At 45.5% G+C, this 18,742-nt stretch overlaps 1 protein-coding gene across 1 annotated transcript; it reads left to right on the top strand.

Annotated features, from left to right (window-relative positions):
- The first annotated feature begins 1,493 nt into the window (after positions 1 to 1,493).
- Positions 1,494 to 18,185, top strand: SLC35F6 (solute carrier family 35 member F6). Its single transcript, XM_073561971.1, has 6 exons — positions 1,494 to 1,706; positions 12,795 to 12,867; positions 14,556 to 14,727; positions 15,160 to 15,372; positions 15,886 to 15,996; positions 16,355 to 18,185. The coding sequence occupies exons 1-6, from the start codon at positions 1,630 to 1,632 to the stop codon at positions 16,810 to 16,812; spliced, it is 1,104 nt and encodes a 367-aa protein (XP_073418072.1). The 5' UTR covers positions 1,494 to 1,629; the 3' UTR covers positions 16,813 to 18,185.
- The last annotated feature ends 557 nt before the right edge of the window (positions 18,186 to 18,742 follow it).

Below are 18,742 nucleotides of genomic sequence, written 5' to 3'. Positions count from 1 at the left end.
GTCCTGTGTGTGTGTCTGTTCTGTGTTTGTGTCTGTATCTGTCCTGTGTGTGTGTGTATCTGTATGTGTCCTGTGTCTGTATCTGTTCTGTGTGTGTCTGTATCTGTATCTGTCCTGTGTCTGTATCTGTTCTGTGGTTGTGTCTGTATCTGTTCTGTGTATGTATGTGTCTGTATCTGTATTTGTCCTGTGTCTGTGTCTGTATCTGTATCTGTCCTGTGTGTCTGTATCTGTATCTGTCCTGTGTGTCTGTATCTGTATCTGTCCTGTGTCTGTGTCTGTATCTGTCCTGTGTGTCTGTATCTGTATCTGTCCTGTGTCTGTGTCTGTATCTGTCCTGTGTGTCTGTATCTGTATGTGTCCTGTGTATGTGTCCTGTGTCTGTATCTGTATCTGTCCTGTGTCTGTGTCTGTATCTGTCCTGTGTGTCTGTATCTGTCCTGTGTCTGTGTCTGTATCTGTCCTGTGTATCTGTATCTGTATCTGTCCTGTGTCTGTGTCTGTATCTGTCCTGTGTATCTGTATCTGTATGTGTCCTGTGTATGTGTCCTGTGTCTGTATCTGTTCTGTGTGTGTCTGTATCTGTGTGTGTCCTGTGTCTGTATCTGTATTTGTTCTGTGTGTCTGTATCTGTATGTGTCCTGTGTCTGTATCTGTGTGTGTCCTGTGTCTTTATCTGTATCTGTTCTGTGTGTCTGTATCTGTATGTGTCCTGTGTCTGTATCTGTGTATGTGTCTGTTCTGTGTTTGTGTCTGTATCTGTATGTGTCTGTATGTGTCCTGTGTCTGTATCTGTATGTGTCCTGTGTCTGTATCTGTGTGTGTCTTGTGTCTGTATCTGTGTGTGTCCTGTGTGTGTCCTGTGTATCTGTCCTGTGTCTGTTTCTGTCCTGTGTGTGTGTCTGTTCTGTGTTTGTGTCTGTATCTGTATGTGTCTGTATGTGTCCTGTGTCTGTATCTGTTCTGTGTATGTGTCTGTATCTGTGTGTGTCCTGTGTCTGTGTCTGTATCTGTGTGTGTCCTGTGTCTGTGTCTGTATCTGTATGTGTCCTGTGTCTGTATCTGTGTGTGTCTTGTGTCTGTATCTGTGTGTGTCCTGTGTGTGTCCTGTGTATCTGTCCTGTGTCTGTATCTGTCCTGTGTGTGTGTCTGTTCTGTGTTTGTGTCTGTATCTGTATGTGTCTGTATCTGTATGTGTCTGTATCTGTATGTGTCTGTATGTGTCCTGTGTCTGTATCTGTTCTGTGTATGTGTCTGTATCTGTGTGTGTCCTGTGTCTGTGTCTGTATCTGTCCTGTGTGTGTGTCTGTTCTGTGTTTGTGTCTGTATCTGTGTGTGTCCTGTGCTGTATACAGTAATCTGTATGTAGATGCACGGTGTCTCTTCGCCCCTGCCTGCTCCTGTCTCTGTGGTTGGAATGTGACAGTCTGTGACATGTGTGCACTCAGCCCCATCCCTCGATGACGTCTCTTTCACGCCCTCTATGGCTGCATCACAGCTGAGTCTCTGGTCACATGATTTCATATTCTCTGCATACAGGAAGCTGAGACTGTATATACAGTATATATCTCATCCCAACAAGCTGCTGCCGGTACATGACGGAGCGGAGCCCGGGCGCAGCGCACAGACATGGCGTGGACCTCGTACCAGCTTATCTTGGCCGGGATGATGCTTGTCACAGGCTCCATAAATACGCTGTCAGCCAAGTACGTATCCTCTGTGTCGCTGCACTGCTGTGTATATACTGTATATACAGGTGTAGCAGAGCTGAGTTTGTCACGTCTGTAAATCTACACTGAATTGTAAAGTGCTGCGGAATTTTTTTGGCGACATAGAAATAATAAATTATTGTTATCATGATGCAGGAATAATAACACGCTCGCCTCTGCTACATCACTGTGATCATATAGACGAGGAGAGTGTCACCGAGTTTGACGTTACTGGTTATACAGGTTATTTGAGGTGTTCACCATACCACATGGGAATATTCGGGGATTTCCTGACCCGGGAAAGGTCAGTAAACAGCAGGGTCCATGATGTAGTGTGCACTGATACATTGTAGCAAGGTCTCTGATTCTGCAGCAGAGGGTTTGTTACAGTTGCATCCATTCTACAGACTGCAGACTGACACCACGTCCTGCACTGATGCCGGAGGGGCGGCTGCAGTTATTGTGCTGCTTTCTTTATGACTCTCATGTCCCTGTTATACTGAGCTCTTTTTCTTGCAAGCATTGCGTTCGGTTGTAATTGTTTTCCTCATCCTAAGGCCGTGTGCACACGTTGCGTTTTTGCTGTGTTTTTTTCTTCAGTGCGGATTTGTCACAAAATCTGAAGGTTTTCCTCATCCCAGAACAGTGAGTGAGATTCCTAAGGTCTCGTGCACACCTTGCATATCTGTGTCCTGTAGATTTGGAGCAGATTTCATTGAGTGAGAAAAATCTGCACCAAAAATGTAAACAAAAAAAAAGCGCAGCAAAAATACTGCAAAAAAGCAGGAAAAACATGGCAAAAATGTGACAAAAGGTAGCAAAAATACAGCACAAATGTGCGTTCTTGTTCCTGCATTTTCCTAAAAAGAGATGCAGAAATGTTGCAGAAATCTCTGCCCCAACCACTTACAGTGCGCACGTCTCCTGTCTGCCCCAACCACTTACAGTGCGCACGTCTCCTGTCTGCCCCAACCACTTACAGTGCGCACGTCTCCTGCAGTCACAGCTCAGACGTTCCTAGGTCTCCTTCTCTCCCGCTCTCCACCTCTGGGTCCTTTCTCCTTCTGGATAATCCTACAGTCCCATAAAGAGTGATATTGTATTGTGCTCTTTTCATTGTATTGTGCTCTTTTCATTGTATTGTGCTCTTTTCGCCTCCTGTATTATGTTTCATCTTTTATTACATTCCTTGCTGGTTTTGTATTTTGGGGCATTGGATGAATTCTGCCCTGAGACATTGCAGCAAATTATCAGCGCAGGAGAGAGATATCTGCTGATGAGAAGAGTCCAGAGGCTGAGCAACCAGGAGGCAGCAGAGGTTACAGGAGGGTATCCACCAGGGGGCACACTGCTGGCACTGATAATGGAGCACACTGCTGACACTGATAATGGGGGTCCACTGCTGGCACTGATAATGAGGACACACTGCTGTCACTGATAATGGGGCACAATGCTGGCACTGATAATGGAGCACACTGCTGGCACTGATAATGGTGCAAACTGGTGGCACTGATAATGGGGGCACACTGCTGGCACTGATAATGGGGGCACACTGTTGGCACTGATAATCAGGAGCACACTGCTGGCACTGATAATGGGAGCACACTGCTGGCACTGATAATGATGACACACTGCTGGCACTGATAATGGGGCACAATACTGGCGCTGATAATGGGGGCACACTGTTGGCACTGATTATGGTGCACACACTGGCACTAATAATGGGGGCACACTGCTGGCACTGATAATGGGGGCACGCTGCTGGCACTGATAATGGGGGTGCACTACTGGCACTGATAATGGGGGCGCACTGATAATGGGGGCACACTGCTGGCACTGATAATGGGGGCACACTGCTGGCACTGATAATGGGTGCACACTGCTGGCACTGATAATGAGGACACACTGCTGGCACTGATAATGGGGCACACTGCTGGCACTGATAATGGGGCACAATGCTGGCACTGATAATGGGGGCACAATGCTGGCACTGATAATGGGGCACACTGCTGGCACTAATAATGAGGGTACAATGCTGGCACTGATAATCGGGGCACACTTCTGGCATTGATAATGGGGCACACTGCTGGCGCTGATAATGGAGCACACTGCTGGAACTGATAATGGGGCACACTGCCGGCACTGATAATGGGGGCACACTGCTGGCACTGATGACGAGGGCACACTGCCAGCACTGATAATGGAGCACACTGCTGGCACTGATAATGGTGCAAACTGGTGGCACTGATAATGGGGGCACACTGCTGGCACTGATAATGGGGGCACACTGTTGGCACTGATAATCGGGAGCACACTTCCGGTACTGATAATGGGGGCACACTGCCGGCACTGATAATGGAGCACACTACTGGCACTGATAATGGGGCACACTGCTGGCACTGATAATGGGGGCACACTGCTGGCACTGATAATGAGGGCACACTGCTGGCACTGATAATGGGGCACACTGCTGGCACTGATAATGGGGCACACTGCTGGCACTGATGGTGGGGCACACAGCTGGCACTGATAATTTGGGCACACTGCTGGCACTGATAATGGGGGCATACTTCTGGCACTGATAATGGGGGCACACTGCTGGCACTGATAATGGGGGCACACTGCTGGCACTGATAATGGGGCACACTGCTGGCACTGATAACGGGGGCACACTGCTGGCACTGATAATGGGGGCACACTGCTGGCACTGATAATGGGGCACACTGCTGGCACTGATAATGGGGGCACACTGCTGGCACTGATAATGGGGCACACTGCTGGCACTGATAATGGGGGCACACTGATGGCACTGATAATGGGGGCACACTGCTGGCACTGATAATGGGGCACACTGCTGGCACTGATAACGGGGGCACACTGCTGGCCCTAAAAATGACTTTTTTAAAAGGGAGATTTGTGAATGCAGCTCTGGATGTGACTTGAGCAAATAATATGAAGTAATGCAAATTGGATGAAAGTGATGTGGAGAAAAGTAATGAGTCTCTGCTCTTTTAATGTTTATTTGCTAAGTCAATAATTGACCTGGAAATTAGAAACAAATAAAATCTTAGCAGAGAAATCCGCTGCTTCCTGCAGGGAGAGGAGACATAATGTTACATCACTGGGACAGAACCTCATCAGAAAGATGGAGAGTGAAAAGGAGGCGGAGCCAGAGGCAGAGCTCCTCCCCTCCAGCTCCATAGACTCTCATCAGTACTAACTGTCATCTCATCTCAATAATGTGGCATTAGGTGTTTAATTTTATTTAATAAAAATTTTACCTGGAAATTGAGAAGTTTGAGAATGAAGGATCAGTCCTGGAGGAGAAGCAGATTTAGGTGACTCTTTAATAACCCATATGTAATCTTCTCTTAACTAATTGTGCAGAATAAAAACATTAGATTTTTTTCCTCCAAAATGTAAAACAAATAGAGAACTTCAGTGAATTCTAATAATAATCTTTAATCTGTATTTTTATATAGCGCTAACATATTCCGCAGCGCTTTACAGTTTGCTCACAGTCTCATCATAATTCATATCATTCTACCATCTGAGCCGGGATATTCTGTGTCCGTTTCGCCTTTGACTTCTGTGTCATCTGAGGTTCTTCCGTGTTTGCATTTTTAGAATCACCATTCATGTAAAACTGTGGTCATGCGACGATCCGGGTCGTGATGAGTCAGACGTCATTGCGGCTCAGTCACAGGAAATCTGCTCCTTACTCAGCAGTCACATCTCCTCTGTGCACAGGACGCCGAGGACTTGTGGTCGGAGCAATTATTATCTGCAGCTAAAGAACATCAGTAATGTCAGAAAAAAATGGGAAAATGTAGGAAACAGGTGACATAATGGCCAGAAATGGTGTCACTCCTCACGTGCACACAGTACGGCTCAGTCTGAACAGTCACCTGCGCTTACACTATCATAGACCGATATCTGGGGCTGATATACCCGTGCGCACAATGCCAGGAGGCAGCACTAAAGCCACAGTAATATATGGTGCAGAGAAAACCTAGAGGGAAACCTCATCCTACAAAGGTCCATCTGTCCTACTGGGAGAGACCAGTACAGATATCACAGGGTTAATGCACATAACATTACCCCATCTCTAAAGCTGTCTACCAGATGTCACCTGCAGTCCTATGTAACACGTGATCTAGAGTCTCAGCTCTGCTATCAGTTCTATACGATGGGGGGTAAGGTCCATTCTCTGCTGTTGATCTTCCGCACCCGTCAGTGACACTTTCTCTTGGATTGTGGATATAATAATCCTTCAGTTCCGCAGGAATCTGTAACTGATTTATGGCCCGGTCTCTAGTCGCATCCAGAGCTGCATTCACAACGCTGCTGTTTCCCTAGTTCTGTAGCAGCAGCTGATTGTTTTGGGGGCTGCGGTGACAGTAAGGCCTCGTTCAGACCTCAGTGACTTTTCTCGCACTGTGGTAAACGTTGCGATTTCCATCGGTGATTGCTCGGCATCACCTTTCACCGTCTGAGCTTTATTCGTCTTTTCTTTTTTGCGGGTGAGCGGGTTTCTCTCGCATTTTCTAGCAAACAAAAATGACGTGTGATTTGGTGCAACAGGCGGACGTGTGAACAGTCCCTTAGATTATAAAGTCCCATCAGTGACAAAAAGAGGAGTGAATGGGGCTGTCACAGGGTCCATGTCCGGTATCACACAATCAACCGAGCGAGAGATGAGCGAAAGGACAGTCAGGAAATGTCAGCAGGGGCTCATCAAGAGGCATGGGCACATTCAGGCTACAGATGGTAACTGAGCTGAGTCAATTATTGGACGTTTTGTAAGGTAATTAAGATTGCTGCCTATGCAGAGCGCTGCAGATGATCTCAAGCTTATCGCGACTACTGGGCTCTGTAAAGACAGTGAATGAGATGACAGAAGCTGACCAGTTATTGGATGAGGACAGCAGGGAATCCTATGCACTGCTCTTCTGTGCTCTCCGCAGCTCTCTTCCATACCACGCCACATCTTGTTATTTTGTCAGAGGAGAGGCAGAGAACAGCAACGTGGGCTGGTCCAAATTTAAAAAGTGTCCCCTGAAAAAAAAAAAACACAGTATAATACAGTGTACATTTTTACACTAGTTCTACACTTAATTAAGGTTAGGGCTAGGACTAAGTTTGATTAGCACTACATTTATGGTTAGGGCTAGGGTTAGGGCCAGGACTATTGTTGTGGAAAAGGTTAAGGCTATGGATAAGACTTGGATCAGGGTTAGGTTTAGAGGTAGGGATAGGCTTCATTTAGGGCTCGAATTAAATCTAGGGTTAGTTTTAGGGCTAGAGATAAGTCAATGGCTAGGGTTATGGTTTCTTGAGTTAAGGTTATGGTTATCCTTAGGTCTAGGGCTGAGGTTAGGGTTAGGGCTAGGGTTATAGTTAGTGATAAGGCTTTAATTAGGGCTAGTGCTAGGATTAGTGGTAGGGTTAGAGCTATGGATAAGCCCATGGCTAAGGTTATGGTTAGGGCTACAGTTAAGGTTATGAGTAGGCTTAGGTCTAGGGCTGAGGTTAGGGATAGGGTTAGAACTAGGGATAAGATGTTAGTTAGGCATAGGGTTAGTGCTAGGATTAGTGGTAGGGTTAGAGCTATGGATAAGTCCATGGCTAAGGTTATGGTTAGAGCTACAGCTAAGGTTATGAGTAGGCTTAGGTCTAGGGCTGAGGTTAGGGTTAGGGCTAGGGTTATAGTTAGGGATAAGGCTTTAATTAGGGTTAGTGCTAGGATTAGTGGTAGGGTTAGAGCTATGGATAAGTCCATGGCTAAGGTTATGGTTAGGGCTACAGTTAAGGTTATGAGTAGGCTTAGGTCTAGGGCTCAGGTTAGAGCTAGGGTTAGAACTAGGGATAAGATTTTAGCTAGGCTTAGGGTTAGTGCTAGGATTAGGGGTACAGTTAGGGCTAGTGTTAAGGCCAGGGTTAGGGTTAAGGGTAGAACTAAGGTAAGGGCTAGGTTTAGGGTTAGGTATAGGGTAAGGTTTAGGATTAGGGTCAGTGCTAGTGTTAATGTTAAGGATAGGGTTAGGGTTAGGATTAGGATCAAAGCTAGAGCTAAGATTAGGGATAGGGTTAGGACTAGCATTAGGGCAAGGTTTAGATTTAGGGTTGGATAATAAAATAGTTACAAAAAACAAAAAGACTAAATTTTCTTTATTCTTTATTTTTAAAATTGTAGCTCAAATTTCAGCAAAACCTCAAAAATAGGGAGTCAAAGTACAAACTATGAGTGCATCAGTATTCTTTCAATACGTGTGCGTGTGCAATAAGGGGTGTATTATTGGAGTGGTGGAGGCGACTCAGTCCATGAGTAAGGGGGGCACAGAATTCCCCTCTTGCCCTGGGTGCTGGCCGCTCACTGATCTGCAGCATTGCTGTCAGTACACTCATGGGTTGTTTTCAGGCGGTCGCCCTGTTTACCTGGATCATCTGGGGGGTCAGCAGCAGGTTCTCACCTGTCACTGACTCATTGTCCTGACACGTTCCCTATTCTCAGCTGACAGACGAATTCCTGAGACGCAGGGAGAAAACCAGTGTGACCAGTGCAGGGAGAAAACCAGGGTAACCAGCGCTGGGTGCAGCGTCATACACAGAATGGGGGACAAAACTGACAATTGCACGGGGCCCCGAACTCATACACTAGAAGAAATAAATTCAGTGTGCATTATCGAAAGAATATGTTAGACCTATAGGGTTTTTTATTTGGGACCTATGTTGCAGTTTTATACAGGATCTATAGGACTGTATTATGTGGGATTTTAGAATTTATGGCAGTAATATATAAGTATAGCTAAAACATGTAGGATTTATTGTATGGAGCGATATGAAGTTGACCCTGCAAGTCTCTGTTATGTGGGAATCATATAGCAGTATTATTTGTGAACTATATGGCAGTGTTATCTGGGAATTATATGGAAGTATTACCTGGAAACAGTATAGCAGAAATATGAAGGAACTATATAGCATATTATCTATAAAATCTATGGCAGTATTATCTAGGAAATCTATGGCAGTATTATCTAGGAAATATATGGCAGTATTATCTAGGAAATATATGGCAGTATTATCTAAGAACTATATGGCAGTATTATCTAGGAAATATATGGCAGTATTATCTAAGAACTATATGGCAGTATTATCTAGGAAATATATGGCAGTATTATCTAGGAAATATATGGCAGTATTATCTAAAAACTATATGGCAGTATTATTAGGAACTTTATAGCAGTATGTTCTAGGAACTATATGGCCTTATTACCCGGAAACAGTATAGCAAAATTAGGAGGGAACTATATGACAATAAAAGGCCCATTTATAGGAGTCGACCAGGACAGCAGTCGTGGCTGAGTCTAGCGTGCTTTGCATGCCCTGGCCTTCCACTACATGAAAATCACATTCTTCTGGCAATGTACTTGCCTGCTCCTTCCCTGCATCATCAGGGTCTCCACTTCGGTCCTTAGGGTTACCTCCGGTCACTTCTGAATAAACAGAAACACAGTCCAGATGCATCTCAAAACACAAAACTTTACTCTCATATCTTCTCAGCACTTCCAGATCCATTACAGCATTAACAACAGGTTTCATATCATACGTCACTTCAGCTTTCCCTGTATCTCTCCCTGTCACAGAGCTCGAGATCGGGTCCAACTGTAGTATTGGGTTTTCCAGCGTCCCCCTGGGAAAATGCTCCGTTTTTGGGGGTTCCCTCAGCCGTTTCCCCCCGGCTTTGAGGGCATCAACCTATGTAACCACCTGCCACATTGTGAGTTACCTGCCCGTCTGTCCTGCTGTGACTTCTTGTCACGTAGACCCATCTTGTGTGACACTACCAGCAGGCCGGTAACTGAAACAACAAGACATGGCATGTGAAACTGTCCTGTGTGACACGGCCCGCAGGCCGGTAACTAAAACAACAAGACACGGGGGAAGGGGAAACAGTTACAACGGTGGGCCCTGCGATAGGGAACGGGGACATGGAGACCTCCTGCACTCCCCTGAGTCAGTATCCCTCACACTCCTGACGTTTCCTATACAGGCTCCTCACCTGTCACCGAGCCGGAACCTGTCACCCTAGCACACCCTACACCTATCCCTTGCTAGGGAGCTGGGTGGTGCAGGCACTGGCCCCAACGCTGTGCTAATACACACCAGGGAAAAATACAAACAGGGAAACACCACTTAGCTTTGCTTTGTTGCTCTTGCTCCCAGCAACAGAGTCCACCACCAGAATGCAGCTTTCCTCCTGAATAGCAGCCACCAAGCTTTGTCAGAGCTGCAAGGAAATCCCCTCTGACTCCTTCCACACCAGGGCTCTGACTGAGCTGCCAGGACCCCTCTCTAGATCCTTCCTCCACCAAGGATGGTTGAAATGAACACTATCACCAACAGTGATTGCAACACCTGACACTCTTTTATAGCAGAGCCAGAGCAATCACACCTGCTTTATAATCACATGCACTAAACTAAAGAAACCAGAGTGCAATGATGCTCACTACCACCGGGGGCAAACTAGAACAAAAGACACCACTGTGTAATAATCCTAAAGGCCACTGGGGGCAAAACCAAAACTTAAGCACAAGCTTAAGGAAAAAAAAAGGTTAATGTGCTTTTATCTGTCATGATCCAGCATGGATCATGACACTTCTTCTTTAACGCACACACCTGTCGCTCTAACTTCTGTGACTGCTGCAGCTGTGACGATGCTATTTTAATTGCTCTGGGAAGGCTGGGCTCTTTCTTTACATAGAACATTACAGGTTATCTATTCCCTATGTGGGCACTTAAGCCCATCTGAGCCCTATGGGCGCTCAGCCCCCTTCTGCTGAAAACCAAGAAGATCCCTTCCTCTAACCTAAGTGACCCATCCTATATTAACTATTTACACTATTGCTAAGCCTAAATCCTATGTTATACTCTCTATCTCCATCTAGTGGTCTAATACTAATATTACACTTTCCCTTCATAACACATACAGTATATAGGAACATTATTTACACATTTTTAGGACAGCATACAATACACATTTCACCGACACTATGAAGCAATTATATATAAATATTACATTATATACATTATACATCGGGACATGTTTAGGGGTTCAGGACGACTTTCCCCACCCTACTACACATTCGTAGTATGATCCTTACAGACCCATGTCGCCATCTGGTGGTGGGTCTGCAGAACTGCTTATTTATTAGTTGATATACGACATTGTAATATATACAGTGGGGAAAAAAGTATTTAGTCAGTCAGCAATAGTGCAAGTTCCACCACTTAAAAAGATGAGAGGCGTCTGTAATTTACATCATAGGTAGACCTCAACTATGGGAGACAAACTGAGAAAAAAAAATCCAGAAAATCACATTGTCTGTTTTTTTTTTCATTTTATTTGCATATTATGGTGGAAAATAAGTATTTGGTCAGAAACAAAATTTCATCTCAATACTTTGTGATATATCCTTTGTTGGCAATGACAGAGGTCAAACGTTTTCTGTAAGTCTTCACAAGGTTGCCACACACTGTTGTTGGTATGTTGGCCCATTCCTCCATGCAGATCTCCTCTAGAGCAGTGATGTTTTTGGCTTTTCGCTTGGCAACACGGACTTTCAACTCCCTCCAAAGGTTTTCTATAGGGTTGAGATCTGAAGACTGGCTAGGCCACTCCAGGACCTTGAAATGCTTCTTACGAAGCCACTCCTTCGTTGCCCTGGCGGTGTGCTTTGGATCATTGTCATGTTGAAAGACCCAGCCACGTTTCATCTTCAATGCCCTTGCTGATGGAAGGAGGTTTGCACTCAAAATCTCACGATTAATGGCCCCATTCATTCTTTCATGTACCCGGATCAGTCGTCCTGGCCCCTTTGCAGAGAAACAGCCCCAAAGCATGATGTTTCCACCACCATGCTTTACAGTAGGTATGGTGTTTGATGGATGCAACTCAGTATTCTTTTTCCTCCAAACACGACAAGTTGTGTTTCTACCAAACAGTTCCAGTTTGGTTTCATCAGACCATAGGACATTCTCCCAAAACTCCTCTGGATCATCCAAATGCTCTCTAGCAAACTTCAGACGGGCCCGGACATGTACAGGCTTAAGCAGTGGGACACGTCTGGCACTGCAGGATCTGAGTCCATGGTGGCGTAGTGTGTTACTTATGGTAGGCCTTGTTACATTGGTCCCAGCTCTCTGCAGTTCATTCACTAGGTCCCCCCGCGTGGTTCTGGGATTTTTGCTCACCGTTCTTGTGATCATTCTGACCCCACGGGGTGGGATTTTGCGTGGAGCACCAGATCGAGGGAGATTATCAGTGGTCTTGTATGTCTTCCATTTTCTAATTATTGCTCCCACAGTTGATTTCTTCACTCCAAGCTGGTTGGCTATTGCAGATTCAGTCTTCCCAGCCTGGTGCAGGGCTACAATTTTGTTTCTGGTGTCCTTTGACAGCTCTTTGGTCTTCACCATAGTGGAGTTTGGAGTCAGACTGTTTGAGGGTGTGCACAGGTGTCTTTTTATACTGATAACAAGTTTAAACAGGTGCCATTACTACAGGTAATGAGTGGAGGAAAGAGGAGACTCTTAAAGAAGAAGTTACAGGTCTGTGAGAGCCAGAAATCTTGATTGCTTGTTTCTGACCAAATACTTATTTTCCACCATAATATGCAAATAAAATGAAAAAAAAACAGACAATGTGATTTTCTGGATTTTTTTTTCTGTTTGTCTCCCATAGTTGAGGTCTACCTATGATGTAAATTACAGATGCCTCTCATCTTTTTAAGTGGTGGAACTTGCACTATTGCTGACTGACTAAATACTTTTTTTCCCCACTGTATATATTGTATATATAACTGTGTAACATGTCTTTATTCTCCCTCTATGGGAAGGACAATGATATTTTGAAATTTAACATAAAACATAGTAACATAGTTAGCAACGCCGAAAAAAGACATTTGTCCATCCGGTTCAGCCTATATTCCGTCAGAATAAATCTCAAGATCTACGTCCTTCTAAAGAACCTGATCACTGTAACATACAATATTTGTAAATGTATCTACCTTTGCTTGCTCGTAGGTGGGCTGACAATTTTGACGCTAAAGGATGTCATGGATCCCCGTCTCATCAGTTTGAGCATCCGTTCCTGCAGGTGAGAGACATTCGTGTAATACTCGGTCCTATGGAGGAGGAGAACCTGAGGTTTTCCAGCACTCGGGTCAAAAATATAGTTTGGTTCCCCGTCCTGTACACAGCTTAAATGGTCAATCAAAGTACCAGGACATGCTCACGGCCCCTGCTGGCTGTGTACTGAAGCCGCTGCCACACTGTCCGCCCTTATTAGTTATGACCACTACACTGTTGACCTTTATTAGGCACTGACACATTGTCTTCCTTTATTATCTAATACAGTACCACTGTCCTCTTCTAGTTAGCTATAACCACCACACTGTCCCTATCTTAATTGTCCCACCTCCATACAGACCCCTTTGCATGTCCCCCATACTGTCCAGTCTCTACATTGCGCACCCTCAGATTTTCCCTCCATACTTCCCCCTCACATTCGCTCCTCACCTATAAAAGTCCCATTTTTCTTCAGGTCAATTGGAGTGCTTAACTTCCAGAAAGACAGATATGACCTCATCTTGTTGTCATATGTCACCTTCAATCTGAAAGTTCAGGCAGTTAGAGATTCAGTTGTTTGTAGGCTAAGCCTGAATACTGCTGAAATACAAGATCAAGCCCCACTTTACGGCAAGCCTGAGTCCCACTGTAGGGCATCCTGAGTCCCGCTGTAGGGCGAGCCTGAGTCCCACTGTGGTGCAAGCCTGAGTTCCGCTGTAGGGGGAGCCTCAGTCCCACTGTGGTGCGAGCCTGAGTGCCGCTGTAGGGCGAGCCTTAGTCCCACTGTGGTGCGAGCGAGCCTGAGTGCCACTGTGGGGTGAGCCTTAGACCTGCTATGGGGCGAGCCTGTGTCCCACTCTAGGGCAAGCCTGTGTCCCACTATGGGGCGAGCCTGTGTCCCACTGTGGGGTGAGCCTGTGTACCACTGTGTGGCGAGCTTGATTCATCTTGTAGGACATGCTGAGTCCCACTTTAAGGCAAGCCTTAATCCTGCTGTGGTGCGAGCCTAAGTCCCATTGTGGGGCGAGCCTTATTCTCACTGTTGTGTGAGCCTGTTTCCTGCTGTGGGGCGAGCCTGAGCTAGGTTATAGTGCAAGCCTGTTTCCCGCTATGGGGCGAGCCTGAGCTAGGCTATAGTGCCAGTCTATGTCCCGGTGTGGGGCAAGCCTGCGTTCCATTGTAGGGTGAACCTGAGTCCTGCTGTGGGCCGAGCCTGAGTTCCATTGTAGAGTGAACCTAAGTCCCGCTGTGGGCCGAGCCTGAGTCCACTGCCTGGTGAGCCTGAGTCCTCCTGTAGTGGTCCGCTGTATGAGAGTTCACCTGTAGGGCGAGCCTATGCCCTGCTGTGGGGCAACAAATTCTGATGAGTTGCGATACGTAGCAACATAAGGTTATTGCAGCACATTTTCATAAAATTGTGTGAACCCATCAGTCAACGACAAGGTGGTCTCATTGGGTGGGACAATGTAGTAAACAGACTCATCTTGCCAGGGGTCTGAGGACCCAAGATGAGCTCAGGGCAGGTAGGATCACAGCCAACCCTGGATAAAGAGAATAACATCAAGCTAAGTAGTAAGTGATCTCCGATATTAGCAGAAATTCCAAAAACAAGGTGTACCCCAAAATGTGAGTAAGGAGGTCTCCTGTAATTGGCATTACTTGTGGTCAGATGTCAAACTTTTGTGTCAGGCTGTAGAGCTTGCGTCTCTCTTCCAGGCGGTGGGCATGTTCCTGGGAGAACTCTCCTGTCTGGCCGTCTTCTACATCCTGGTGTTCAAGGACCGCCGATCCGCAGAGCCGACCCTGGCGCCTTCTCAGCCTTTCAACTCCCTTCTCTTTCTTCCGCCAGCGATCTGTGACATGACTGGTACCAGTATCATGTATGTGGGTGAGTACAGAACAGAGCTACGCCTGTCACATATCATAACCAGTCCTACAATTGGGGGGTTTCTGGGGGGTCTATAGAAATCAAGCTTATCCTTGTGAATTAATCATCCTTTCCAAAATCTGTGCTTGAATGAGAACCTCTAGTTCGAACGTAGATGCGGCGATCCTGCACGTATCCTGGCCTGCTCTCAGTAGTGGATCATCCAGTGTGGACAATGCTCTGTGGTCTACATTGTAGCACACTGGCAGAGAGATCAGTGTAACATCTAATGATGAGGAAGGGTTTAGCTCACAGAGCATTGTCTATTCAGATCAAGACTGGAAATTTCCAGGGTTCCTGCCCCTGAGCCGGCCGGTTGGTGCACCGGGTGCTCGCCTTCCTGACTTTCTTGCAGTGTATTTTTACTAATTTGCTGTATTTTTCACGTTCCAGCTCTGAACATGACCAGCGCTTCCAGCTTCCAGATGTTACGAGGAGCCGTCATCATATTTACTGGTCTTCTCTCCGTTGCCTTCTTGGGCAGGAAGCTGGAGTGCAGCCAGTGGATGGGAATCCTGGTGACCATTGCTGGCCTGGTCATCGTGGGATTGGCCGACTTAATCAGCGGTTCGAGCACAGGGAGGAACCTCAGCGAAGTCATTACAGGTCAGGTTTTGTGTGTACTGCCGCTTTAACATCACTCACGTGGTTCTAGGAAAACTGAATCAGGGCGGAAGCCAGAATAAGTCTCTGGTGTCACCGGCTCACATTCACATCTCTGGGTCCAAACCTTTGTGTCTTGCCAGTTGTTCCAAACTTTCAGCCAAGTGCATGGCTCGATCAAGATCGATGGAGGTCCCGGGGCAAAACACTGACCCTTACAGTGCCTAAACCATAGAGGAAAAACAATAGTTCCATACAGTGCCCAAATACTAATGTCGAAATAGCAGTGCCAACCTTGCCCAAATCATCCGCTATACTACTTGCACCAGCTCTCATTCTCGATCCTCCGCAGAAAATGCAAGTCAGGTGGTATGGACTTACAGGCGAAAGCTGCTGTGTTAGGGCTTATAAGAATCCCCATGGTGCATACATTATCCTGTGGCCCCTAAGCCCACGTGGTACCAGACATGCAAGATATTAGATACCGCTCATCTTCTCCTCTCCTCCACTCTACAGGGGACCTGCTGATCATTATGGCCCAAATTATTGTAGCCATCCAAATGGTGTTGGAAGAGAAATTCGTCTACAAACATAATGTGCATCCGCTCCGAGCTGTGGGCACAGAGGGTGAGTGCAAGCTGCGCGCCATGACATTCAATCGGCAAACCAAAGATGCCCATAACCTTTCACCAGTTAACGTGGTCAAAATCTGCAATCACATGTTCACTGTTTTTCTGTTTTTGCATTTTGGATTCTGCTGGTTTTCTGTTAACTCTCAGGTTGAGCCACTTTAAACACTTTGACTAATACCAATATTACAGATTGATAAAAGCAAAACTTCACCCATTGTTGAATTTTAAATTGAATCAGTCCTAGCATAATCTAGAGAACGGTTGTCGAAAGTGGACATCCCCTTGAAGAAAGTCCTGGGTGGGAGCCATGATAGCAAAACATAAGCTAACAGTCACTTGTATGTCTCCCACAGGTCTGTTTGGATTTTGCATCCTCACTTTACTGCTGATCCCGTTCTACTACATTCCCGCAGGCGATTTCAGCAGCAGCGAGCGTGGCGTTCTGGAAGACTCCTTGGACGCTTTTTGCCAAATGGGCAACCAACCCCTCATTATCTTGGCTCTACTGGGCAACATCAGTAGCATCGCCTTCTTCAACTTTGCTGGTATCAGCGTCACAAAGGAAATTAGTGCCACCACTCGTATGGTGCTGGACAGCCTCCGGACCGTGGTCATCTGGGTGGTTAGCCTCTCGGTTGGATGGGAGAAGTTCCATGCCCTGCAGATCCTGGGCTTCATCATTCTCCTACTGGGAACCGGACTTTACAATGGGCTTCACAAACCTCTGATGTGTGGACGTTGCAGACAGGAGAGCGAGGAGACGCGAAGTCTTCTTCAAGATGAACGGACGTCCGTTAATTCCGACCCCTGATGATCATTAATGGAAGTTTTTAGCAAAATGTTGTGGACTTCTTATCAAGAATTCAATTCCAACTAACGTTTCCATTTGGGACAGAGTATACATAGAGCACACGTACCACCATCTCTGCACTCCATCTCTGACCTACCAAATTTTCGTTGTTGGATTATTCCCCGAAGTTTAAGAAAGTTATAAAGTAGCTGGAATTAAAAAATTTGGAAAGCAATTTTTTTTTTTAAATCCATTTTTTTTATCTAATTTGGCTCAAACATTCTTCATCTCCCCCCTGGAGGGATTTAATTTACATCAGATATTTTGGCCCAATTTGCGCCAATTTGTGAATAATGTGCCTTTTTAAGCTAAAAAGTTTCAAAACAAATAAAAGATGAAAAATAAAGACCATTTTTGAATTTGCACAAAATTCATGAACCCCCCGTTCGCCATTTTGAAGAATTTGTAGCAAAAATTGACAACAAATACCTCAAGAAAAGTTAATAAAAAAACCCGCAAATGATGACTCTTGGCCTTAGTCCTCCGATAGTCTACTTGGTAATTCTAAAATGAAAAGGAAATGGGGAAATTTCCGCAAAGTTTTTTTTCTGGATGTGTCCTGCTCTTCACCTGACCTTTGCAGAGGTCCTATCAATCCCGGAATTAAATGTGTCTCCTTCAGTTTCTTGTGCACTTTCCTCTACGCTTCTGTTCTTTTTCTCATTTTCTTGAAGAAAACCTTCAGCAGATTAATACTGCCTGAGACATAGAAAGAGACCTGGATTGGGGTGGGTAAAAGCCATCGGGGACCACATTTGACACATACAGTAGACCCCAAAGTATAACACACAGTCAGCGTCTGATGGTGTGGGCAGCAAGAATCTGCTGACCAGTTCCCTTTAAAGTCTGTCTTGATCCTAAATGTATCTATACTATATTGTGAAACATCTGAAAATCTCCTCAGGGGCGGGTCTTCAACTGGGATTGGACTATACATTCCTTTTGCACACCTACGAGGGGAATAAACAAATATGGACATTCTAAAGGATATCCATGAAGGTTTTTTTTTTTACTAGGTCCAAGATTTGGTGGAGGCCCGCACTACACGATGAACTTACTCTTCGCAGTTCTGGCATAAATCTTTTTTGCTTATTCTATGTGTCTTGACCATATATTATTATATTACCATTCTCCTGCTGCCTTGGCCACACTTGCACAAATACAGGTCTTCTAAAAATTGATTGATAGGCTACTAATCTTAGCATCACCTACGACGGTGGCTGATGTTTGGGACTCTTGAGATGGAAGGTGGAGTGGACATGTACTGAATAAATTTTGATTTTAAATGCACAAAATTGATGCAAATCCAATAAAATTTTTATTTTATCAATCGACTTCTGTTATTTAAGTGATTGTCCGGTTTGAACTGATATATCAGGTTGCAAATCAAATTTCCCTGTCGAATTCAAACTTCCCAATTTCGGCAGATTCGTTCATATCTACTCACTAAAAGTTGGGCATGATCACTGCTTGTATTGTCCCATTTTAAAGGAATCTAGCGTAAAAAAGAAGTAACTTCATTACCAATCTTCATTCTAAGTCTCTAGTTGTTTTGCATGTCCTTGGCAGAGTTATGTGACTCCATGAGTAGAGGCAGGAATTATAGACATGTGTGGTTTGATCCTGCAGTGGGTACAGTGGAGGTGGTTGCACATCTATCTATCTACATGAGGCCTTAGCTCCCCACATACATTAGAGAGCTGTCATATGAGGGACGGTCCTCCTGGCAGCTGTCTCTCCTGACTCCGCCAAACACAGGAACGCTCAGCCGAGTGATCCTGTGATGTCTATGAGATCATCTGCCTCCTCCAGACTATTCTGTCCACCAGATTTCTCTTTCTCCTCCAGACACCTCTGTCTTCAAGGGTATTCTGTTATCCAGACTCCTCTC

Source organism: Dendrobates tinctorius, unplaced genomic scaffold (genome assembly GCF_039654945.1).
Source record: "Dendrobates tinctorius isolate UK_male_01 unplaced genomic scaffold, ASM3965494v1 ptg000332l, whole genome shotgun sequence".
Lineage (NCBI taxonomy): Eukaryota > Metazoa > Chordata > Amphibia > Anura > Dendrobatidae > Dendrobates > Dendrobates tinctorius.
Note: the sequence above shows the minus strand (reverse complement) of the source record. Positions and strands in the feature narration are given on the sequence as shown.

Bases quoted from the DNA above. Each gene is read 5' to 3' on its own strand.
- SLC35F6 (XM_073561971.1), top strand. From the start codon at position 1,630: ATGGCGTGGACCTCGTACCAGCTTATCTTGGCCGGGATGATGCTTGTC. The intron at 1,707-12,794 runs GTACGTATCCTC...GCTTGCTCGTAG, and splicing joins ATAAATACGCTGTCAGCCAA to GTGGGCTGACAATTTTGACG. The intron at 15,373-15,885 runs GTCAGGTTTTGT...TCCACTCTACAG, and splicing joins CCTCAGCGAAGTCATTACAG to GGGACCTGCTGATCATTATG.